General features: G+C 36.3%; 1 protein-coding gene across 3 annotated transcripts in view; it reads right to left on the bottom strand.

The window, feature by feature from the left end:
* The window catches only part of NKAIN2 (sodium/potassium transporting ATPase interacting 2), an 853,276-nt gene that overhangs the window by 444,657 nt on the left and 383,576 nt on the right, over positions 1-25,043 (bottom strand). For all 3 annotated transcript variants that reach the window (XR_012508635.1, XR_006728492.2, XM_010965506.3), the window contains exon 2: positions 1,772-1,909. Coding sequence is in view for 1 of the 3 variants with exons in the window: in XM_010965506.3 (XP_010963808.2) it covers positions 1,772-1,909 (138 nt within the window). In the remaining 2 variants the exon portion in view is untranslated. The remainder of the gene's footprint in view (positions 1-1,771; positions 1,910-25,043) is intronic.

Here is a 25,043-nt window from a genome sequence, read left to right on the forward strand (position 1 = left end):
TAAAAGGGGCAGAAGGAGTTCAACTAACAGCTTAGAATACCATGGTGTATTTTAAATTGCCTCTCAGCCTATTACTAGTCTATACAGTTCAGTATTATTTTCAAATGATAACGAAAACAATAATCAGGAAAATATTATACCTATCATTTACTGAACACTTTTTAAATACCAAGGATTGTGCTAAGAACATTTTTATAGAATATCCCACTTACTCCTCAAAAAAAAAACAAAAAAACAAAACTTCGAGTTTTTAAACTGTTCAAACATTTTGATCCACATCTAGATTTTTATCCCAGGACTTCATCAGAAATGGAGATGACACATATTTATATGATAATATTCAGAGCAATATTATTTATAAGGATAAAAATCATGAAGGAGCCTCAAAGCCAAATGAAAGAAGAAAGGTAAATTGAGAATCTTTCACGTAATGGTTTATAGTGTTCCAATCAATTAAAGCATATGAGTTAATATAATTATTACTTTCATTTTAAACGTAGGAAAACTAAGGTTGTGCTATCAAAAGTCACAGAGAATTTGGTAGATGAAAGATTTCACCCTTGGTATGATTTCAGAAAACCCACTCCCAAGCACTGTTATTACCTTTCTTATATTGGTTCAAATCACAATTTATAAAAGAAAATGAACACTACCATCTTATCTTAGGCATTGAAAAACTTCACTCTGCAAAAGAACACATCCTACTTGTAGCCTCGTAAAAAAGATTAAGATTTACATGAGAACATACCCTTAGAGGTGACGTACACTCATTTCTGGAAATGCACCCAGAGGAGAAAACCATGGGTTTCTCGCTCAGCTTAGCCAGACAGTGGACCCCTTGGTCCCAGCTGCCACCACGTTGCCTGTTTCAGCATCAGCGAGCTTTATCTGGGTTCCAGATGACAGGGAGAACAGGTCATAAGAGGGCACCTTTTATGTGGAGGAGGCCTTCGTGAAATCCGAGAAAGCCTGCTGGTTTGTGTCAAATAAGGCGGCTATTTAGCCGCACAATCTTATAAAAACGCCTTTACCACAAACTTGCTTTATAATTTTAAATAAATGCCTATAGCTTTTTCCTTTGACAAAAATAGAAGAAATAGAAAAAAATGATGAAACTAAAAAAAACCTACATTAATGAAGAGCTATAGCTGAGATCTGAGGCACATACGAAAGCAAAAAAAAAAGCATCCTAAGTTATGGTTCCCATAGCAACTGTAACACAGTTGGATTTCACTTTTATGTTAAGTAAGTTTAACTTGAGTGGGAATGCAAAATTCTTTCTCTGAGCCAAAAAGAGAATTATGGAGAACACAGAGACTATGGTCCTGACTATTCTGGCTTTCAAGTATGTCAAATATTAACTCTAACATGTATTAACATTTTCACAGCAATACTGTATTCATTTGTATCAATTTTAAACTACTTTTATTCAATTTATAAAATATAGTTATTTAAAATGGGAACAAGTCCCATTAAAATCTGTTAAATCAGAAGCCATGACTTTATAATTTATACATTTAAGGGCATAGTTCTGCTTGTAATTACAAGCAAATATTTGCCAAAAATGCAATTTATGAAAATACAATCTGATTACATTCACTGCCAAGTGTTTTAAACTTGACATTCTTGATTACTGTAGATACAATCTGAAACTACGTAAACAAATACATATTTTAAGGAGAAGGTATACATATAATTGTTCGAGACATTTGTAGTTTGCACATCTTTCTCTATTTCAGTAAAATTTTTAAAAGGCAAGAAGGGTACTTACTCCTGTTATGTAACGAGGTCTGTATTGAATAGTTCCAAATAAACCAAGAATGACGATAATAATATGTACAAAATTTGCCAGGATAGGTGCCCACTGGTATCCAAGGAAGTCAAATATTTGCCTCTCCAGCACACAAACCTAGAACAGCAAAACAGGATATACAGATAAGCACAGTGGTGACAGGAAAAAAGCGTCACACTGATGCTATAATTAGCAATTATAACTGTGTTACCATATCTGGCATTTGTCTTATTAAATGTGAGAATGACATTTTCAGGTATATTTCAATGGAAGACTATGGAAGCTGTGGATCCAGAAACAGCAACAATCCTTTCAGGGATGGTTTTATGGAGGCATCAAGTAGTATTCACAGGATGTCATCTGTGCAGTCACAGGATAAATTATACTGTCACATGCACTGTCAAACACTTAAAGTCATCAACCAGCAAGTTCAGGAAATTACGTCTGCACGAAGGGTTTGTTGTTAGGATCTGCTCAAATGTCATTATATATGTTCGAAATAGAACAAATGGGGTTGATACAGAGGGAAAAGACTTCTTCTGCAAGTCCAGAGACCAGATTTTGAATGTAGATCTGCCACTTAGCAGCTGCGGTGCCCAGGGTAAATCATTTCCCTTCTCCGAGGATCTGATTTCTCGTTTGTAAAATGTAAGACTGACTAATGTCTAGGGTCCTTCTTACCTTAATAGTTTAGCTTATAAATCAAATATGATTTTTTTTATCATATCCAGTTACCTATAGTAACCAGGAAAAAGAAGGGCTCTAAAAGGAAATTAAAACAATGGAAAACAAAAATAAAAACAAAGCATAAGTCTAAAAATAAGAAACGTAAGGCATTTCAAAGTCTTCTATATTCATCTGTGCTTACAAATTTGCAATCAAGTCATATGTAAAATCTGAGCAGTGAGAAGAGAAAAGTAACACCCATCAACCAGCCCACTTACCAAGCAACCAACCAAAAACTCTGAGATTGGCCAGCAGTACCAAAATGCCATCTTACATTGACAAATGACACCTGGAGAGCTGGTAAAAGACTCTCATCAGTTCTAACAAAGCAAAAGGGAATGGTGTGAGTTAAACTCAGCATTATTTTTCCTGCCTGCCCTCAGGTGGAACGATGACAAACTGTTCAGAGTGAAACGCTGTAAGAGGACCTGCTGTTCTGCAAGGAGAGTCAACACTTTCTCTTCAGTTGGCTTTTAAAAGAAACTGTTTTAAAACCCCTAAGTTACAAACCATGCTTTATCACTCTGCTTGAATGATATTTCATGTCAGAAGGACATACGAACTCTTGAAATAGACTGTTTGCTTTTAAATTAAATACCTGTAGCCCAGTTTGAAGACTTCTTGAACAATCATTATTCCCACAGCATTTCTTTAACTGACAGCACATTTTCTCATCAGGTATTGAAACAGAAAATAAACTCATGACAACTGTTTGCACAACACCTCTATTTCCTAAGGCGCACTGGGTGCCAAGCAACGCTGTAACAGTAATAGCCCAGCCTAGTCAAATCTTCATTTCATTTAGTCTTGGCAGTGAATAAAAAAAAAAGGCATAGAGAGGATCTAGGTCTGTTCTATCCTCATATTCTAAATCCAGAATACCCACCAGAGTCCCAAGAATGGAACACAATATTCTAATTGATGAACACTCATAGAACATTGCATGTAACCCCAGGCTCGTAAACCTTGAATTTGTCTCCTGATGAAACATTCCTTCAACTGTTACCATGCAGTCAACACTTCTCATCAAGGAGACCCATTTGTGATGTTAAGCAGTAGTACACATGCCTTATTGGAATCAACCAATGTTACCAAAAGCTAAGTGGTTGTTCTCAGAGCACTGTTGCTAATCATCTATGTAAAAGCTCCCTCCAAAGCAGAACTCTCTTATTCTTATCCTATGAATAAGCAGTAAGTAGAAATGTAAACCAGCAGCAAGAAGAATCTAAACTCTATAAATTTTGAGCATCATAACTGTGGGGACACAGCAGGGAAAGAGTAGAGAGGATGAAGCGCATCAGTCAAACAGCGGGAAATCTCCCAATAAATGCTCTAATTATGGAAGAAAATAGCAGTACCATCGTTAATTGTAACAAATATATAGACAATAATATACTTGCTAAGTCTGCAAGGCTAAAATGAAGCTGCATAAACATTTATCAGCCTTTTCCTATGACAGAACTAATAGTTCCATCAAACATTGCTCATGAAGTTCTGCAGACCAAATAAGCTAATGTGCCATTCTTCACGTATAATGTTTCTGCTTTATTCCCTCTTTTTGACTGGCTCTATTAGCCATCCTACGTAGCTTTATCACAGGTTCTGTTATTTAGAGCGAGGGCTGAAGACTGGAAGATTTTCTGAAAAATTCAGTGACTATAAACGGAGTAACAGCTTTCAGAAGTAGGTGCAGTCTTTCCTAAGAATTCCTTCCAACAGGAAGTGTATTAACTATGAAATCACTAGGAGGTTGTGGGGTTGGAGGGAAGAGAGTGGGTATGTCTTAAAACACTTACGATGTACCAGGCATTCATACTATCCTGCAGACATAAATGGTCTTACTGATGCTACATGAAACCTGGGGAGGTAGATATTACTGTCTTATTTTTCAGACTAAGAGATCGAAGATGTAGAATGGCTAAGTGGTCTCAGAAGTGGTATATGCAGGCCTCTGTGCAAGACTCGGGCTGTGTCCCTGCTCTTGAACCCACATTTAGTCCAGGAAAAAAAGAAAAAAGAAAAAAGAGAAAAAACAAGCTTTCAGAGATTCTGTTGGCAGCCAATGCTGGGTACAGGTATAAGCTACCTTTTTTTTACCTAACTTATTTATTTTGGATTAGTGTAGAGAATCTCTTTGATCATACTTGTCACTTCATGAAATTATATCACCATTGGTCAAGGCAGAGCTCTGTTTTCTTTTCTTTTGTTTATTTTCTTATTTGCCTCCTTTAACCTATGTCTGCAATGTTATCCCCTCTTGCCCTTTGGACTCTCTCTAATATACTTACTTTATGCCCTTTCAAACACCTGACACCACGTATGCATTTGGCCCTGGGAAACACTGCTGTTGTTGTCTGTGTGTGAGACAGATCACAGAAGTCGTATGGAGTATGTCTCTTTCATGCAAGTCTATTTTGCTGTATATAAATTTTGGTTCTTTGTTGTTTGGCTTCTGCATAGTAGACCATTACAAATGCATAACTTGCTGCTTTCCACAAAGAATTCTGTACCCTTCCACAACTATTTTTATGAGGCTTTTTCTAGACATAAATAGAGGCTAATCTTTGTCAATGATTATTTCTGCATCAGAGATTGTCACGTTATTCTTTTAGATCATTAACGTAAATGCTTATATTGACAGCTTTTGCCTGGTTCAATTATCATTTTTTTCTGAGAAAAATCTCTCCTTGAAAGAGAACATTATTTTTATCACATTTTCAGTTCAGGTTAAATACAATTTTATTTCAGAGCATTGTATTTATAAACTGATGTAGAGTTCAATTTTCTTTTTCCCTCATTCTCTGATCCTGTTATAAAGGTTGCACTGGCCTTGAAACATACATAAGGCTCAACATTTATTTAGACACATAAACTCTGAAGAAATCAGCCAATTCTACTCTCTCCCCCCCAAAAGCAACCTGTGTCAACCTAGGGAAACACAGTAAAGTTCATAGATTTCAGGAAAACACTGTTAGGTAGACGCCAGCAAATAGGTGTATACTTGTTATACATATATACACACACACCCACACACATATGTACACACATACATATACACACAGATATATATTCTTTTCATTTCATTTTATTTTTATAAATGAGATTGCAATGTAAATATGACTTTTCACCTTGCCCTCCTCACTTAGTAATGTGTTGTGGAGGTTTGTCTACATTAACACATTCTGCATTCATAGGTCTACCTCCTTATACCCTTATTTAAATAGTCCACTTTAATAGATATTTAATCTGTTTCCAGTTTTTGAGTTTTACACACACGGGTGTATTAAACAACCCTGCATATGTGTGTTGCTATATCCAGAGGCTAGATCTCCAAAATTGGAAATTCTGGGTCAAATTCTAGTTGTAAAATGTCAAGCACTGTAACAGCTGTTATTAATTATTCTTTGGTATGTACATACGTACTGATAAGAGAGAAAATTTACTTTTCTCTTTTGCATTCTAGTAATTGTGAATTCTTACAGTACTGTAATTCTAGTAGAGTATGCTTAAGCCAAAAAGTTTTCAAAAACCTTTCTGCTAAGTACCATTAAGTAAAATTTATCTTACTTTCTATGACCACAAGTGTTCATAAAACATATCTGTGTAATGTCTTCATGATAAATAAATTAATTGACTTTTCAAACTGGAAGAGACTCACTCCACATTCAACAATTTACATCTGAGAAAACTGGGCCCCATTAAGTTAATAGTTCGTTAAAATAAAGTTTGACCTCTTAGTAGGAGAGTATTAAATCTGAAACAAATCTGCTTCAAATGCTTGCATGGCAAATGGGAAAGTCTTCATATTTCCTTGGTAGATATTGTCATTTAATTTTTTTACAAGGAAATTACATGCAGGTGAATATATTAAAATATGTATTCTTTAAAAACTCTAATTATATATTTACAGATAGTTGTTTTCAACTGGTGGGATGTGGAATTGGTTTCCTTGAGATATTGCATTTTGCTAATTACAACTGAGATTTCTCAGTACATTTTTCTCCCAAATATTGCCATAATTTTCTTATGTCCTTAAAATTTAACTTGTGAGTTATACAAATAATCCTAAATAAAACTTAAACATGGTCTTTGAGAGAAAAGCAATAAGATTTTATTCTATTGTGATAGAGCGTGGGTTCCTTGATTAAAAAAAAGATGAGTGTGTTGTTAAATGCTAGAAACAACCAAATTAAATTTCTACTATAATTCTGCTAAATTATAAATTGAAATTGCACTTATCTATGGGTATCTTTTTCTCCTCTCTGTACTTTCTCCCTTTTCTGTGTCTCCTCTCCCCTTCAGGAACGTAAGGTTTCAGATCTTCTTGTTAGAGCAGGCAGATAGCTAGATATGAGCAGAGAAAGGGGGACAGAGGCCAAATGGCAAGACCTGGGCAAAAAAGGTGGGACATAGGCCAAATGCAGGAAACCATACAGCATGTAAACAGCAGGGGGTCCTTGGGGATACAGACAAAAGCAGGAACTGGATTGATAAGAAATCACACACTTTGAGGTGACAAATGGCCTGGAGGACAACAAAGAAAGTGGAAAAGGGCAGGAATCTACAGTGTCTGAATGTAACATTTTGTTCATTATACCCTCAATACAATAAAATTAGCCTTGCAGATTAGAAGTACCATCATGCATCAACACCGTGACACTTCTGATCCAGACTAAAGGACGAAAGTTCCTCCTCCCTTCAGGAGGGTGGAGCTGGGATGGAAATCAGGGAATACATACGACCCTCAACCCTTCCCTCCCCAGTGAATATTTCACCCATTCATTTCTATACCCTATGTAATCAACTTGCCAAAGAAACTCAGCACAGCTGCTCACCTGAGCCTGCCCACTCTCCCCTTAAGAGTGTATTATCCAGCCCTTAATAAATCCTCGCTTTAATTTCTTAACCTCTTTGTCTCGTCTCTGAATTCTTTCTGTGACAAGACAAAAACCTAATTGGCACCATTCTCAACTCTCAAGTCTCTGAGAAAAGAGATAAGGTAGACTCAGATTCAGATGCTAGGCAGGTATGTTCCCCTACTCAAAGTTTCTTTGCAACATCAAAGACAAAAAGAAACGACAAAGTTACTTAAAAGTTAGTAACACATATACTGTGAAATTTCAGGAATCAATAAAGAAATGATTTGTATTTTAGTTGTTTGCAGAAGATAACTAGTAAAATTAGCTTTTAGTATAAAAAAATAGGACACACAAGGGAAAATCAAAACGATAATTAAAATAGGCATTAAAAGTTCCCACAATGGGTCCAAAGTTCTTATTTCATTCATAAGGACAATGAAAGTTTAGATAAACGTCCAAGCAGACATAGAGTAGTGCTATCCGTTTGTCAGAATTTTGTCGATAGAAATTGCTGCTAACTGTTTCCCCTACACTCCAGTAGAGTATGGTCAATTTATTATTTCTGGTTGTATTCCCTCTTTCCTGTCCCAGAGAAAACTTTAAAGAACACTGAAGAAGATGAAGAAATAGTTCTGGTACTGCCTGCTTGATCCATATACTCGATCTGTTCCTTCAGTAAGATGTTCCTGTTCCTGCCCCGCGATCTTGCCTCGGATCTATGTTTCTCCTGGGTCTGACTCCCTGGTGCAGCATTTTCTGTCTTTGCTGTCAGCTCATTCCCGTAAAGCTGCTAATTCTGTCTGTGTTTATCCTGCCCCTTTGCTGGATCTTGCCACACTAGACCTCAAACGCAATCTGGTCACTTACCCTCCCCTGCAGTCTCCTACAGTGAGCTGTAATCTTGTGCGTACTCTGGACTTGTCTGCTCCAGAATCAGACAATTTGGCATCTCTTTTGTTTAAGCCAATCCCCAAGGAAGCTCAAAAGACTTCAGAGGTATTCTGGGTCTTTACAACATTGCTGGGGTGCTGATGTGCAGGTGAAATACTAGAGACAAATTTCTTTCATTTCACCAAGTGATCTATCTGATTCACATATGAAATGAAGAGAATACACTTGAAGTAGGGTCTGCAATGATTACACATGTATATGGACAAAACTAAGCACGGAGTTTTACTTAAAGAGTTTTAGCTACTCTTAAGTAACAGGAATTATTCAAGTGTGTGTGTGTGTTTATGTATATTGGTGTATATGTATTTGTTCACTAAAGGGTACAAAATGAAACTCTAAGATGTTTGGTAAAAATGGGTCACAAATAACAATTTATCCTAACTCAATTGAACCAAGGATTTTCTGTCTCCTTCCACATAACTGCTTTTCTTTAAAAGCAAAATAAAAAAATTAAAAAACAACAACAAAAATACCACCAAAAGGACATTTGGCTTCAATGGCTCTGATTATAATAGAAATCAATGTGTCATAGTGGTTCAGAACTTGAGTTTTACAATTAGAAAATCATGTTTGAACTCCAATTCACTATGTTACCACAAGAGGTACCCTAATCTATGAATCTCAGTTTCTTCATCTACAAAATGAGGATACTGCAGTACATAGCTCCAAAGACTCCATGAAGATTAAATAATGTACATAGAATACTTATTAAAATGCCTAGGCTGTTTCCTAAAATGGCTGCTATTGCTTATATTTCAACAAACTGTCAAACAACAATTTGGATACTAGACTTTAGTGAAAACGTCATCCTAGACTAATACTCTTGACTGAATATTTCAGTTAGAGATAGTCACATATTTCTCATTCTCTTGGTCACAAATGCAAATAATAACATGGCAGACATGGATAACCTTAGCTATTCAATTAACCCCCTGTTCAAAGGGGTCTTTCTTAATGTTTTCCTGCTTGTTTCAATATCCCATGTATCTAATCTATTGTAGTACTATTTGTAGTACTATGCTAAAAAAAACGGTTTTAAAAAATCATTTCCTCTGTTATTTTCTGTCATTCTCCTCATCTTTCAAATGGGATAAAAATCAACATATATTAAAAAATACTCTATCTCCATATAGTTCTGCAAAGTAAAGATTTAAGGAAAGTTCTGGTGAAGATTTGGCATAAGCTCAAAGGAACTAAATGAAAACAAGTGTTTACATTTCTTACGAAAGTACATTTTCTTATACGCTGCATTACCAAAACACAATACATGGTGTTTCTACAGAGCTTTATTGAAATGCAGAGTCAGTCACATATTTCTGAGGTTGAATTAATAGGGTTATTTAATTGACCCACATAGGAATCAAATAGTATATTTTAGGACCTTTTCCACTGTTTTGTGTAATACCGCCACTTATATATAATTCTAAATATGCCAGCTAACATTCTAGCTGTTTTGATAACGGAATCATTTATTATTTCTCACAGCTGCTCATTCTGCACAGCAATTTATAACTATTTCATAGTGAACACTCATGCTATCAAAAGACAAGTTGATGACTAGCGTATTACATTAGATTCTGAAAAAACAGAAAATATTCTACAAGGTAGCACAATAAGTTAACATTAGAACACAAATAAAACTATTGTTTGGTTGTTGTTGAACTGAACTTACCAAGTCAAATGATTGCTTGTTCTGTGTGTTCATACACCAAATTGTGTGTGTGTGTGTGTGTGTGTGTGTGTGTGTGTGTGTGTGTAATCACTAAACATTTGATTTTCAGTAGTAAGGATTTAAAAATATAAACAATACCTCTTTATGATAGCACATGTCTCTGCCCTCTGACTGAATAAAGAGTGAGTTTGGTTTCTGGTATAGTAATTATTCAAAATTCACTGAGTGTTTATTATATCCCAGTCAATCTCATAAACACTTTAATCTAGCAGTTAATGCTTACTTAAAAATTTGATTTCTTTATTTAATTTTTAAAATTTTTTATGCTTACTTTTAAATCATGCATTCTACAAGGATTATCTAACATTATCTTTATTGTATAGATGAGGAAATAGATCCATCGTTCAAGACCATGGTTATAGAGCTGGGATCTAATCCTAGTCATTCTAATATGAATGTCCATGTTTTCAGCCACAAACAATTTACAGCTAAACACACTAGAACCTTATGGGTACTAATTTCAAAAATTTAAGGGCATCAATTCTGCTTCACTACCAATACTTCCCTAATTAAACATGTAAACATAAAAAAAATTTGTTTTCAGTACAAAAGATCAAAAGGATATACTAGCAACTATTTTTATATATAGCTCTATGATTTGACTCACAGAATCATTATGACAACCCCATAAAATAATCATCATTATTTTGACTCTATTTCTACAAATTATGTAATGTACTCCACAGACAAGTTTACAGTTAAGACAGAACCTTTTTGAAAATACACTGAAAATGTGTATTATTGATGCAGTTGGTAGACTAATAATCCTGCAAAGTCACAGCAAAATGACATCTATCTGGAGTTGTGCTGTGAAGAGCTTTCATACCTTAGTGGCCAAACTCTCATTTATGAAGTTTGAAGTCTCCCTATGTTCATATAAAATGAGCTAAAAAGATTACAGTCCAGGTCCTTTGGTAGATGGATCACTGTTTTGATTTTTCCACAGAGTCCATCATTTTACTCAGTGGAAATTTAACTTCCCAGAAGAATCAGAACACATCAAAATGACAGCTGTTCTAGGTAGTTTTCATGGAGCCCTCAAAGTACATGACAGGTATGAGTTAGAATGCATCCATCTGACCTTGAGTTTCCAGTATGCCAACAAAAATGTCTTAACTGATTTAGGGTCAAGCTAATGCACAAATGGTTTAAATATTCACAACATAGGAAGAAAATGCCCAATATTCAGAAGACCTTGGCCTTGGATTTTTAAATCATGCATCCTGTGAGCACCGATGGTGTATTGTAGGTACTGAGCAATGCCGAGTACTGTTTGAGGCACTAGTGAGGTGTGGGACTGGGATAAGATGAATCAGACAATTTTCATATTGCCTGGCCGAACTAGCCTTACACTATGAGATACGCAAATATCTGAAATGGTTCTTAAGGCAGAAATTCTCAAAACTCTCAAGAGGGCCCAGGTATTCAAATGGCACCCCTGCTGTGACCTATATATCTGGTTCTGATCCACCTAGCAAGTGTATATAAACAAAAAACATCACGACATGACATATTACCGATACACAGAAAAGCAGATGAGGGATGGGATGACTATTTTAATAAAGGACTTAAGGAATTGGGTAGAATAAGTTGCTAAATTCCTCAGTGGTATCATCTGTTTGTTCACTACTGATTTTGTTATTCATTAAGAGCTCAGTGAAATCCAAATAATAAAAATAGCTTGCAATGTTCTTATTTTCATGTATCATATGGTATCGCTTTCTCATAGCAAATGACTTTCTCTAGAGAAAATTCTATTGCTATTTTTTAACAGCACAATCGTATTAAACATATTAAAGCTGCCATCTGGAGAATCTGAAATTTGTCAACTAGGTGAAAATGCAGATACACATCTTTTTTTTTTCTGAAAAGCTGATAAAGAGACCTCATATATCATTATCAGAGAAGCGATGTCTAGGCAGCTTTCAGTTTTGGTCCTAATGTTTGTGTATATTTGTAAAGATTTTTATTTTGTGAATTCAAAATAAGTTAAAATGTCACTCCAGTCCCCCTGGCCTCCCCATTTAAGGCAGTGAATTAATAATATGATTCCTGTCATCAGTGTTCCATGTTAAGCACATGTTGTACAGGATTGGAGGTGGAGTGTGCTTACTGTCACGGGGAACAGAGTGGATGTCACAGAGTCCAGCACTCTGGTGTCTTTCCCGGCTCTTTCCCTCCCATTTGCTCTTCCCCTACTTAAACGAAGGCACCAGAAGAGACTTCAGGGCACTGTTTCTTTGACTACAGTGAGGCAGCCATATGGAAGATGTCAATCAAACCTCTCAAACTCTAGGTTACATCTCTTTCATAAAATTCAATTTCATAAGGATGGGAGATGGAATGACAGCCTCACTTACTCTGACTGCTAAAGGCCAATCAAGAGTTGAAATGAAAGCAGAAATGTTATCAAGATCACTACCATATACTGGCAGTCACTGTGGCAGTGGGTTATATCAGAAATTGCAAGTAGGAATACAAGAGAATACCATTTCAGATGGCTACAGGCACATTTTAGAATTTGTCATGAGGTACGCTATTTCTGGCATGGTAAATACCATGTCTTCTGTGCCCTTCAAAATAACCATATTATTGAATTCAACACAGATATGGAGATGCTGTTCTGAAAAGAGGCAGTCATGATATTTGTTGTCCTGTTGACAGGAGGTGTCTGTGGCTGTCCATGGCTGAATGTAATAAGAGATGATATTTGCCATCAGCTTTAGGAGTTCTACCATAGACTCCATTAATGTAGCACAGATAACTGGTACAGGCTTAAAATGATAAATTTTGTTAAGCTATGAAGTATATTTCATACCTTAGACTTAAAAAGTCAAAGCATTACAGGCACTCCTAAATCATATACATGGTTTCTCTGGTCATATGCACACATATTTTATACACTACACTTACTACTCATAGCACAATTCCAAGCATTTTATACATAGGAGCTCATTTAATGAGGTAGATAATATTATTATCATCCTTTTAAAATGAGAAAATTGAGGCAGAGAGAGAGATTAATTTTCTCAAAGAACTATGACTATTGATTGGTAAGAATGATTTGTTCAGAGTCCAAGCTTTGAACCACAATCATATCACCTCTCATGTGATACTAAAAATGTATATGTCTGTATAGAATATATGTGTGTATTTGTGTATCACATGTATGTTGTTATACATATACAAATGTATATATACATTTTTGTCATACTTTGTTTCAAATTTTTTTTTTAATTTTTAGTTTCATGAACTCATCATACCATTTCTTTTCAGTGGGTTCATTAATAAGTTGAGGAAACCACATCAAACACCTACCTAATACAAATTTTTAAGTAATGGAGTTCTTTCCACATAATGTAGCTCTCAGCATGGTACCATATTCTTGCAATGCTAGGTATTCTATTTCCCAGTGATATGCAGTTTCATTCTATTGGCAATGGGGGATAAATCAGACAACAACTCTGAAAATTAGGATGCTAAACCTTTTTAAGTGGTTCAAATCACTTATGGGCTTTCCAAAGCAAAAAACTACTTACAAATATGAATCTTCTACTGTTGCCTTGAGTTCAGTGTCAAGCAGTAGAAGTTCAGCAAGACTTCATCATAAATAATAGGCTGCCAGACTATTCCCACATGCTTTTGTTCTGATTGGTTGAACTGAATGCTGAGAGTTCTGCCTGCATGTGTTTGCTCCCATCACCTGATTTACTTGTTTATATAGTGTCAGTTACAAATGCAAACTCAAATGTGGTTATATGAGTTGTCCTTGTAATGTGTACCAGCATACAACTTAATTTTTACATATGCAATTAACTGAGTGCAAAATAAAGATTTTTTAAAAAATAAAAACTGTATTTAACATTTTGGAAAGATATAAGGCATAAGAGTGAATTTCTAAAGGATATTCATAAAAACAATGAAGAAATCTAAAAGAAATATCTTCCCAAATGATTTTGTGTCTTTAAGTTCTTATTCCACTGTGAAGAAACCAACACAAAAAAATCCATAGACAATAAATTATGGATTTTTGTATATAAAAAGGAAATGCCAGTTACTGATTCCACACACACAGAAGAGTCTTTAGTCTTACATCAAAAGAAGAGCCTTTTATAGTCTGAATTAAAGTAAAGTGTGTCAGGTGTGTATGTTTCACTGTCTTAAAAATATTTTAGATTAATTGACACAATGTCGAAAGGAAAGGTTGTATTCTACCCTTGTTCTGGGACACAACACATTTCTTATAATTCTGTGTATAAAGTAAATAACATATCTACTGCATTACATCATAATCTAAAGCATTTAAATAATTCTCTAGAGCTTAATTCATTATACTGTTTAGGAAAGACAAATTTGGACCAATATCTCATACTATGGAGCAAAGGGATGCCAGAAGAGTAGAAACCAGAAGCATTCTTGACTTCCTTCATGAAAATGGTTTTAACTTTTTACAGTTAAAAGACAAGGAAATTCTCCCATTACTTAGATTTCCTTTTCACTTTGGTAATGGTTCCCTTCACTCTGCCTAAGCTTTTTAGTTTGATGTAGTCCCATTTGTTTATTTTTGCTTTTGTTTTCCTTATCTTTGGAGTCAGGTCCACAAAAACACTGCTAAGACTAATGATAATGAGGTTACCACTCATATGTTTTCTTCTAGGAATTTTATGGTTTCAGGTCTTATATTGAAGTGTTTAATCAATTTTGATTTAATTTTTGTTTATAGTGAAAGACAGAGGCCTAGCTTCTTTTGCACATGGTTATCCAGTTTTCCCAACACCATTTATTGAACAGACTGTCCTTATTCCATTGTATGTTCTTTGCTTCTCTGTCATGAATGAATTGACTATACGTGTATGGGTTTATTTCTGGGCCTTCAATTCTGTTCCATGGATGTATGCCTCTGGTTTTGTGCCATCATCATGGTGCTTAAATTATTTTAGCTTGGAGTCAGGCAACGCAATACCGCCCGCCTGGCTGTCTTTCTCAAGACTGTCTTGTCTATTCAAGGTCTTTTGTAGTGTCACACGAATTGTAGAATTATTTGTTCTAGTTCTGAGAAATATGCCATTGGAATTTTGATAGTGATTTCACTGAATCTGTAGATTGCCTTGGGTGGTACAAACATTTTAACAATATGAATTGTTCTAATCCATGAGTATGGAATATCTATACCTAGCTATAGATAGCTCTCTGTTTGTATATTAGGTCCATTTGGTCTAATGTGTCTTTTAAGTCCAATGTTTCCTTATTGATATCTCTCTGGATGCTATACAAGTTGATGTAAGTGGGGTACACTGAAGTTTCTTTATTCTTCAAGTATGATAACCACAGAAGAGAAAGAAATGCTTGAAAATGATGAGTAAGCAGCCCTTTCCCTTGTGTGTTGATTAAGACCAAGAATTGTAAATTGTGTGTGTGTATATACACCAATACATATTATATATACACACATACACACAGACACTGTTAGTTGGTATCTCATATAATTATTTAAACTTTCAAGACAGATGTCAAAATTCCCATTTGATGGATGAATAACTGACTAATCTGAAAATTACATATCTTACTTAAAAAAAGTAAGCAGTAGAGGTACACTTGATGACTGACATCCACACTCTCTCTCCATATGATATTACCCCAATATGCCAAACAGTGTTTGAGAAACTTTGATCTGTATAAGAGTCTTGTATACCTCAAAGATTTCTTCTATCTCTGTTTTAACCAGTTACATATCTTGGGAAACGGTTTGCCCAAAGTAGTAAAATGTCATTGGCAAAAAGGCAAAAATTTCCATTAAACTTATTGTGTACTGTAAACTCTTGAAAAACAGTCTAAAGCTTATCTATCTAATTCAACAAAGTTAGGAGAAAATATCATAGCAAGTAAAACTATATATGTATATGTATATGTGTACATCTGTGTGTGTGTGCATGAGAGAGAGCCTTCCATTAACACTGAGAAGCCAGCTATGTCCCAGCCAGATACATAATGTTTTACCTGTTAGAGAGATCATACTCAAAAAGTTACAGAACATTTGTAAGAAATTATTTGTCAATACAAATCTTTAAACTGTTTCTTTATATAAATTATCATTACGGGTATCATGGGTCACAGGTCACAAACCAAATTTTATGATTTAGTTTCCAAAAAATATATTACCTTAAGTAATGCAAAAAGCGTTTTGTTTCACATGTGAACAATCAAGTCGACACAATAAAAACTGCAACCAAGTCGTGAAATAATGCTGTTTCCTGCTACCTTGACTTTTTAATCCCAGGGTTTGTTGCTGTTGTTTTTTTTGCTTTTAACTTTCCCTGACTGGCTTTATTTGCTTCGCTGACAATCACATTTCACATTCCACTTTGAAGGGAACAATGTGAGTCCCAGACCTCAGTCCCCGGGCTCCAGCTGAGCTCGGCCAAGTCCTCCATTAGTCACAATCTCAACAGTTAACTTACGAGCAGGCTTTCCTGGTGTGACATCACCAAGGTGCTGTCCTCTCCTGCCTCTTTCCCGTGCCCAACTGTTCCAAGAGAGTGGATCACCTTGCTGGCCTGGCAAAGTCTAAACCCTCACTGTAATTATAGTTCCGGAAACGCACAGAGAATCAAACAGCATCATGGTGGGAATTAGAAAGCAGCCTGGTCAGTAAAGCACACTCTACTAATTACTTTGCACTGATGGTTTTTCTATAGGAAAATAATCATGGGTCTGTGGATAAAAGGCAGCAACATTGCCTGAACTCCCCTCTGTTATCTTGTTTCAAAATATGTTGACAATTTTCAGCTATCTATTTCAATTTATCCCTTCTAAAAGTTCTAAGTTTGAATTATACTTTAAAATTGGCTATATTTACAGTAATGATACGTGCTAGAAGTCCTGCATGGAGCTCACTGAGCTACTTTGGTACACAATAGTACTGGAAAAAACTGTAAGAAAATAATGTGTCCATATTCTAATACATCTAAGACAATGATAATTTTTAAATTAAATTGTTTAATGTTGCCTGTAGTTTTGGAAATACTCATGAATGAAGTTATTTCTTGAGAATTCAAAAACATGAACCAAAAACACAGACATAAGGTAAAGTTTAACCAACATAATGAAAATTATGTAAGATATCTTTCTATTAATTTTAGGATATTTGAATGAAGCTACTAAAAGCTAATCAAACACCATAGGTTTCAATGAATTCTGGAAATGCATATGTATATATCCAGATTTATTTCTGTTTCTATTATCTACATGTATATAACCTATGTCTATATCTATGTATATAATATACATGCAATTTATATTTCCATATACTTTGTGTGTGGACCTGACTGCATGAAATAATGACATTAATGCAGTGACTTCTATCAACAAACAGACTATGCAAATTAAAAGGTATAAATTATAACATGATATGTACCTAGACTCAATATATTAAGGGCTAGAGCAATGTTTTATTCCCCAACTATAGAGCTGGCACACAAAAGCCCAAATACTATTGATTTTAAATATTAGCCAACATTATAGAAGTTACACATTTTCAAAATAGCAACCAAAAATTAAAAACCATACTTTGGTGCTGGAACTATTCAAGAATTCACCAAATGATAACTATGTGAGGTCAAATGGTAACTGTGTGATGCCATGGGTATGTTAATTAGCTTGGCTGTGGTAATCATTACACAAAGTATACTCGCATCAAAATAGCATGTTGTTCACCTTAAATGTGTTCAATTTTTTAATTTGTCAATCATACCTCAATAAAGCTGAAACTTTTTTTTTTAATTCAAAAAGTACAAAATTGATAAGGCATTCCAACCTGCTATTCAGCCTCCATTCTCACTGGAGTTCAATCTCATTCGAAGGTTCCTGAGTCATGTCAGTTTTCACATTCCATAACGTAATTGAGATTTAGTGATATAGGAGACTTTATATCTATTTTACAGAGCAATTTCATCGAAAGTATATGGCTGGATGGAATAACTATAGATTTTTTTTCTATGTTAGGCTTATTTTTAATTAGAAAAGTAACATGATTGCACACACAAATCAAACTAGGATTTGGAACTATATAAAGAAAAAAGGTAATAATCTTTAATCAGTATTAAAAGTTTGATGTATATTTTCCTGCTATGGCTTATCATCACACACACTGTCCAGTTAATGTTTTGGAGCCTGACTTGAGCAGGACACCTCTCAGACTTGGCCCTGACAGAGGCCGCGGTACGAGTGCACATAGAGGGTGCTGAGATACAACATCTGCATACTAGAGGCTGCGGAATTTATGATCTGAAAGGAGGGTTTAAACAAGTTGCTACTAGATAAAGTCAAATGCATAATTTTAACATAACTCTCCAATTTTGAATAGCTTGTCATTCCACTTACCCCTGCTACACATATACATTGGTATTTTGAAAATGGAAAGAAGTTTTTACTCTGTGAAGCTGGGATGCCTTGAACCCATGTGAGCTGGGGAAATGCAAGACATTAAACTTATAACTGCAAAGGCTAAGAGAAATATTAAGAGATAGTTAGGTCCTATGCATGAGGTGACCTATATCCCTCATTCTCTACAAAGAAGACAGATTTTTATGAGCTCCTTCTAAACATTTCTGAAATTGCAACTTATAACGGCTTCAAAATTGCCATTTTCTATTGTGTGCACTTCAGAAACAAATAAACCTCACCCATTATGAAGCACTTGACAAAGCATAGGTACTTCTCAAATTTGAATTTCCTCATTGACCAAGGAATATTGCGCCTGTCTGAGGAAGGATATGACAAAGAGTTACATGTCTGAAAAGAACCGTGGGGGCTATACAACATTCGTAAAGCTGGCAGATGGTGTTGTCACCTGTTATGATAAACAAATGGAAAAACAAACAGACACTGCAGAATAGATCATATGATTTATAAACCAGGAGTAATGTTGACCTCATCTGGGCTGTTAGTTTGATAGAAAGCTAGGAATTAACCACATGATGAATTTTATTTTCTTCTTGACAAGAAATGCAATTTTGTTAAAATGTCAGAACATGACCATATTGTGAAACGGAGGGTCTCCAGAGAGTGCCTCTTCAGTGGGCAGCTGTGAGGTAGGCACCCAGACAGGCAGATGGGGGTTGTCTCTGCACTGCAAGGCCAGTGAACAAATGCTACCATTTATAGTCTATACTTTTCAGTTTTAGTGTGCCAAATGTTATTTTCTAAAAATATCATGTGGTCACTTAAGTTCCATCCTAATCTCGTGAATTCATAGCAACTGTAAAGAGAGTGAGCAGTTTCATAATTGCACAAATATAATAAATCCAATGAATTCAAAATCCATTAATAGGTATTAATAAATTGGAAACCTTTATTTCACCCATCATCTTGTGACCTGCTGTATGCATATTTAACATGTAAACACATGAAATGCAGTGATCGACCATCATAATAATTTAAATTCTGGAAGCCTTAGTATTCATATCTGTAAAATGGGTACAAACACTGCATCTCCCTCATGGGGTTTTTATGGCGTTTGAATGAGATATTGATGACAATAAATAAAACTTATCAAGTGCTAACTATATTTCATGCACTTTATATACATTACTTAATTTAATACCTAAAACGTATGTAGGTTTCATCATTATCCCCATTTTATAGATAAGAAAATTGAAGCACTGAGTAGTTAAGTAACTTGCACAAAGTCATGGAGACCTTAAGTCAAATCCAGATAGTCTGCATCCAGAGTCCACATTCCAATCACAACATCACACTGTGTAATATCCCATCATAGCTTGTTATTAACTTAACTGGTCGCTCAGTATTCAGTCTCTTCCTTTTCTAATCCAACCTCCATATACCACCAAAATGACCTTTCTGAAATACAATCATAATCCATTATTTTTTTATTAAGTTTCACTCTGTTCTCACTAGATCTCTGCAGTCAAACTTGTTTTCACGTCTGATAATATCCGTTAGCTTCTGGCTGAAGTTCTCATTCCACTTGCCCAATAAGCTCACAAACACAGCCTAACCTTTCTCTTAGGAATCAACGATACATTTCACCTTATACCTTCACAGCTTTCCATATCCCGTGCACATTTCCTGGAAGGAATTTTCCACTCTTCACCAGGCAAGCAATACCCACTCTTCAAGATACTGGTCAAACTTCCAGTGAAGCTTGTCACAGTCTCAAGAGAGTCAGGTAGCCCTGAACTGGGCTGCCCATGTCTCAGATTAAACTTGCTATGGTCACATCCCACTATATCAGTTTTCAGATCTCTCCCCATCACTGGAGTGAGCTCTTCCAGGATGAGAATGGAATTTAATGCAGTCTTGGGTGAGAAGTAACTGATATCTGGCAAATATTTGACCCTCAAAAGCATTTATTCAATGCCAAGTTGTTTTCCATATGAAACTTCTTTAAGTACCATATTAACACCCAATTCAATGATTCAGTTCAAAAAACGTTTATGTCTGGCCGGCACTGTGGTGTGAAACGCACATGGCCCTGCCCTTGAAGAAACGGCAAAGCAGCCCAGGCCCCTTCCTAGTTAATTTTGACACTTTCCACTAACACAGTTATTCACAGGGTATTAGATAGACACAGAAGAGGGCCACTTAGCCCAGGCTGAGGAGGGAAAAAGAGAGCATAGATATTAAGGCTATTTCCTCTCAACTTGCCCATTTAAACCTCAATCACTAATAAAGTGGAATGCTTTTCACCTAACAGCTGCAGTCTGCCCATTTTGTCATAACCATGACAGTCAGGTTGTTACTAAGGTAGTTCCATCGTGGTCTGAGAGATCCAAAGATGTAACTAGTCCTGTTGAAGTGTGCACTCCCTGATCATCCCAAAATGGAAAATGGATAGTCATCCACAAATTTAGCGATTTGGCAAACTCCCCAATTATGCTGTCGACATAGATGTCAACAAGCTTAGTTTCCCTTCACAATGAAGAGAGAGGGAGAGAAGGAAAAAAGAAGAAAACAAACAGAAATGAAACAAGACGATTGGGCCAAAGACTTATTTGGATATTTCTCATATACATAATATTTGTAGACGACATTCGAGGCCCAAGCATTTTTGTCGGAGACCTGCACAGCCAGAACGCTGCAGCCAGTCTTTGTTGTTTTCCTTCTCTGTCAGTGTTTTAGAAGCCTGACCACTTACTTACATGTTCTGTCATGGTTTCTGAAACATGATGTTCTCTCGGTTCATCAGGGTTTCACTCTCAGTGCCAGGAACCGCATCTCACACTTACCACCCTCAGCCCAATCACTGAGTACCGAGTAGAAGTAGTTACAAGTGTAAAAGTCAGAATTTCACTTTGCAAGATCCTCAGATTGCAGTAAAACAAAAGGAGAATTTATAGAATTAGAATTCAGTGGGTCTCCACTACATTAAAATGTCCTCTATAATAGCTCATAAATTAGAAATTTTCTTCATGCCCTTGTTCCTTTGCAGTCTCTTTTCAAGACAAAAGCCAGTGTGATCCTCTTAAAAAATATTCAGATCATGTCACCCTCCACTCAAAATTCTCCAAGGCTTTCCATCTGGGAATAAATGCAACGGCCTAAGTCCCTCCATGACCTGGCTCGCTACCCACTTCTCTCCTCTTTGATTCCACCTACAACTCTCCCTGAACTCACTCCGCTACAAGCATGCTGGGCTCCGAGCTTCCCCAACACAGCAGATACTCCCCTGCTTCAACGCTTTCACATGTTTCGTCTTCTCTGCCTGGAAAAACCCTTCCCCAGATACCTGTATGCCTCACTCCGTTATTGCCTTCAGTTATTAACTCAAAATTCGTCGTCTCATTCAGGGCTTCCTAATCACTTTATCTAAATTTACAATCTCACCCCCACCTTGCGTTCTGAACCTCCCCAATCGGCTTTATTATTTCTCCTTAGCACTGACTACTTGCTGACACATTGTGTACGTTACCTTTGTGTCTTGTTTATTTCCTGTCCTCCCCACTGGCATGTGAGCACCATGAGGGCTAGGGTTTTCCTCTTTGGCATACTAATTTATTCTCAGTGCCTAGAACGGTGCTTAACACTTTGAAGGTGCTTAGTACACATTCCTGAAGGACTGAATGAATCTCAGTAATAATAAGAAAATATTTTTTGAAATAACAAGCTAAAAATTAGGAAGAGTACTTGCTTGCTACTATAGTGATTTACCGATTCTGTTCTAACTATAACTAGCTGTATAAGCATTACCGATCTCTTGGTTCACTATCTTCAACAAAATCATTACCAGTGAGAATCAATAAAGAATATTAATCATTAATCTCATCTATCCTACACTTTGCCAGAAAGCAGAAACCCCTTGGTGTTAGGATGTCTTATCCTTAGAATGAATCTACAAAACTATATTCGTGTATAAGCTTGAAGAATTATGAAAGGGAAGAAGGCACCAGTGTCTAGAGGGAGATCCCACCTCAGGCAGGAGTAAGGATAGTCAAGAATCACCAGGCATCAGCTCCCCTTGGAGAATTAGGTGGACCCATTCTGCCTTAGGCTTCATTTTAAGGGCATGTGTCCTGTCTTCTGGTCTGTTTTTCTTTATTTATTTACCTACCAATCATTATTTACCAATAATGACAATGAAAGCAAGAGGAGTAGTAACCAAAGCAATCGTTTATTGAACACTGACATCTTTAGGTTAAACCTTTGAGCAATATTGAGTAATATCATGTTTTAAGATATGTGTCTGTACTTCTCTCCTTCCTCTATTTTATTTTCCTCTTTTAACATCCTCCTCCCTGTTTCACCTGCTCTCATCATTCCCTCACACAGGTGTATGAAAGAGACAGGGTTAGAACTAGCCAGGGAGTTGCTTGAGACTCTGTGTTCAAAAGGCTAAGTCCTTATAAGACAGAGAATGCATGAGCACTAGATTGCCTTGGTCCTCCCCTGCAAGTGCACACATCACCACCACCACAAAATAGAAAGCATTTCCATCCAGGATGGGGAAGCCACAGGATGTGAGAGATCTCTGGAAGAAAGTTACATAATGACAATGGAAATATGGTAAGATCGGAAGAGGAATTATCAGGGAGCCAGCACACGTGAGGAGGCAGGTGGACAGCGATGATGGATGCGTCACTGGGACACTGAGTGAACAGACGACTTACTGACTGGAGGTGACCACCCCTCCCTCTCCACTCCACCCCCACATGTTGTTGTTAGTTAGATGCAGTAGCCCTAACCTGGACGGAAGGCTCAGCTTTAATCTGGGTTTGCAAAGGATCTGATAGAAAACTGAGAAAGTATCAACTATTCAATTATCCTGATAACCTGATAAATATCACCAGAGGGACTGCCACTGCTCTCAAAATAACTTGACTCTACAAAGCTACTGCAGCCTTGACGAGAATGCACAGAGGGGAGAACTCCTCAAATGACTTGGGTTAAATTTTCCACCAGTTAAGAAGAATAAAAATTCAAAACAGAAATTCAGGTTTTTGTTGATTTTGTTTTGTAGAAAGTAAAGAATAGATCCCATGTGCACCTGAGATTCATACCTGCTACATGTGCACTATTTCACTTCCATTCCAAACCAGTCCTATGTAGGGGGAGCTCCTATCTTTTTCTAGTTTACAGTTGAGAAGATTGGTGCCCAGAAAGGTTGTTACTTGCCTAAAGGTCTAACTGGTTCAGAGTCATGTTCTTAATCTTTGCAACACATAGCTTCAAGTCTTGTTAATTTTATACTGTTAGATATTATATAGTTTCAAGTTATTATTTTGCTTTCCATGGTTCCCTGGATACACTGAATCAAGAAGCTAAGAAAACAAAGCCTTTTTTAAAAACAAAATAATGCCTTTATGATTGGATATTTTTGCATTGACCTAAATGTTTGCACCAAAAAATTAAAGAATGAATGAAGATCCAATCCATGATGCAAGTTCTGATTCTTCATTTCCTTTTGAAGTAGGGCATAATGGAACAACTGATTAATGCAAATATACACAGGTACAGAGTTGTACGAGGGCCGACTCTGGGGACATGTTACCAGCTTCACTGTTTAACACTGCGTGACTGACGGATTTCATTCCTCTGTCTATACTCAGGTTATTCAGTATCACAGTAGCACCTACTTCATATGGCAGCTTGAGAATTAAATGAGCAAACCTATGTCAGGTGCACAGAGGACCACTGGCAACTTGTGAGTGCTTTAAGGTGTGGGCTAGGTTTTAACACAGGCAATATTTCAAATCATATTCTCTCATATCTGGGAAATATAAGTAGGCCTTATGTAAGTCACATTTTATCCTGTTTTATTTCAAATAGATCTCTAAAAATGGTTCAGGAAAATTAAGGAATTTTCATTAACACTAGTAATTTCTAATTTGACAATCATGAAGACTCCAATTAAATATGGTATAATCCAAGAGAAAATTCACTGGTCTGAAAATACTGGTCTCATAAATTAGTTCTGGGTGATGTGCAGGATGAATTCCATGCTCTGAGGCTGTGAGAGCTCTAGGAAGTTTGGGCAGCCTGATTCCTGAAGCAAATCGTAAACCACAGACCTGGAACCTGGCTCCATCAGTTAGGGGTTCTGTCAATGAAGCATTTTCAAGAAGAGTATGCAAGAGCATGGCAGGCTCGAGGGCAGAGACTCACAGAGCGTGTTTCCCCCTTTGGTTAGTTGACTATAGCATAACGGAGGTGATAAAAAACATCAGCTCAAAATTCGTCGGTCATCTGCTTTCATCCATCTTGACAATGGACTGGATTTTTTTAGATGACCAGCCTGATCAGGGATGTGGAAAGTGATCCTTTGGAAAAGAAATTCATTCAGTGACACAGCCTAAGAGTAAAAGCATGAGCAATCTCAGGCACACAATTCTATTGCTCACTTCTAAAAGAATTTGTTGCTTTTAAATGCTGCTGTGTATTGTTTCTTACGTAACTTTTTATCAAGAAAAGAATGCTAATGAGACATTGTTTATCCTAGGAGGAAAGACATTATGGAAAAAATAATGTG

This window comes from Camelus bactrianus, chromosome 8 (genome assembly GCF_048773025.1).
Source record: "Camelus bactrianus isolate YW-2024 breed Bactrian camel chromosome 8, ASM4877302v1, whole genome shotgun sequence".
Classification (NCBI taxonomy): domain Eukaryota; kingdom Metazoa; phylum Chordata; class Mammalia; order Artiodactyla; family Camelidae; genus Camelus; species Camelus bactrianus.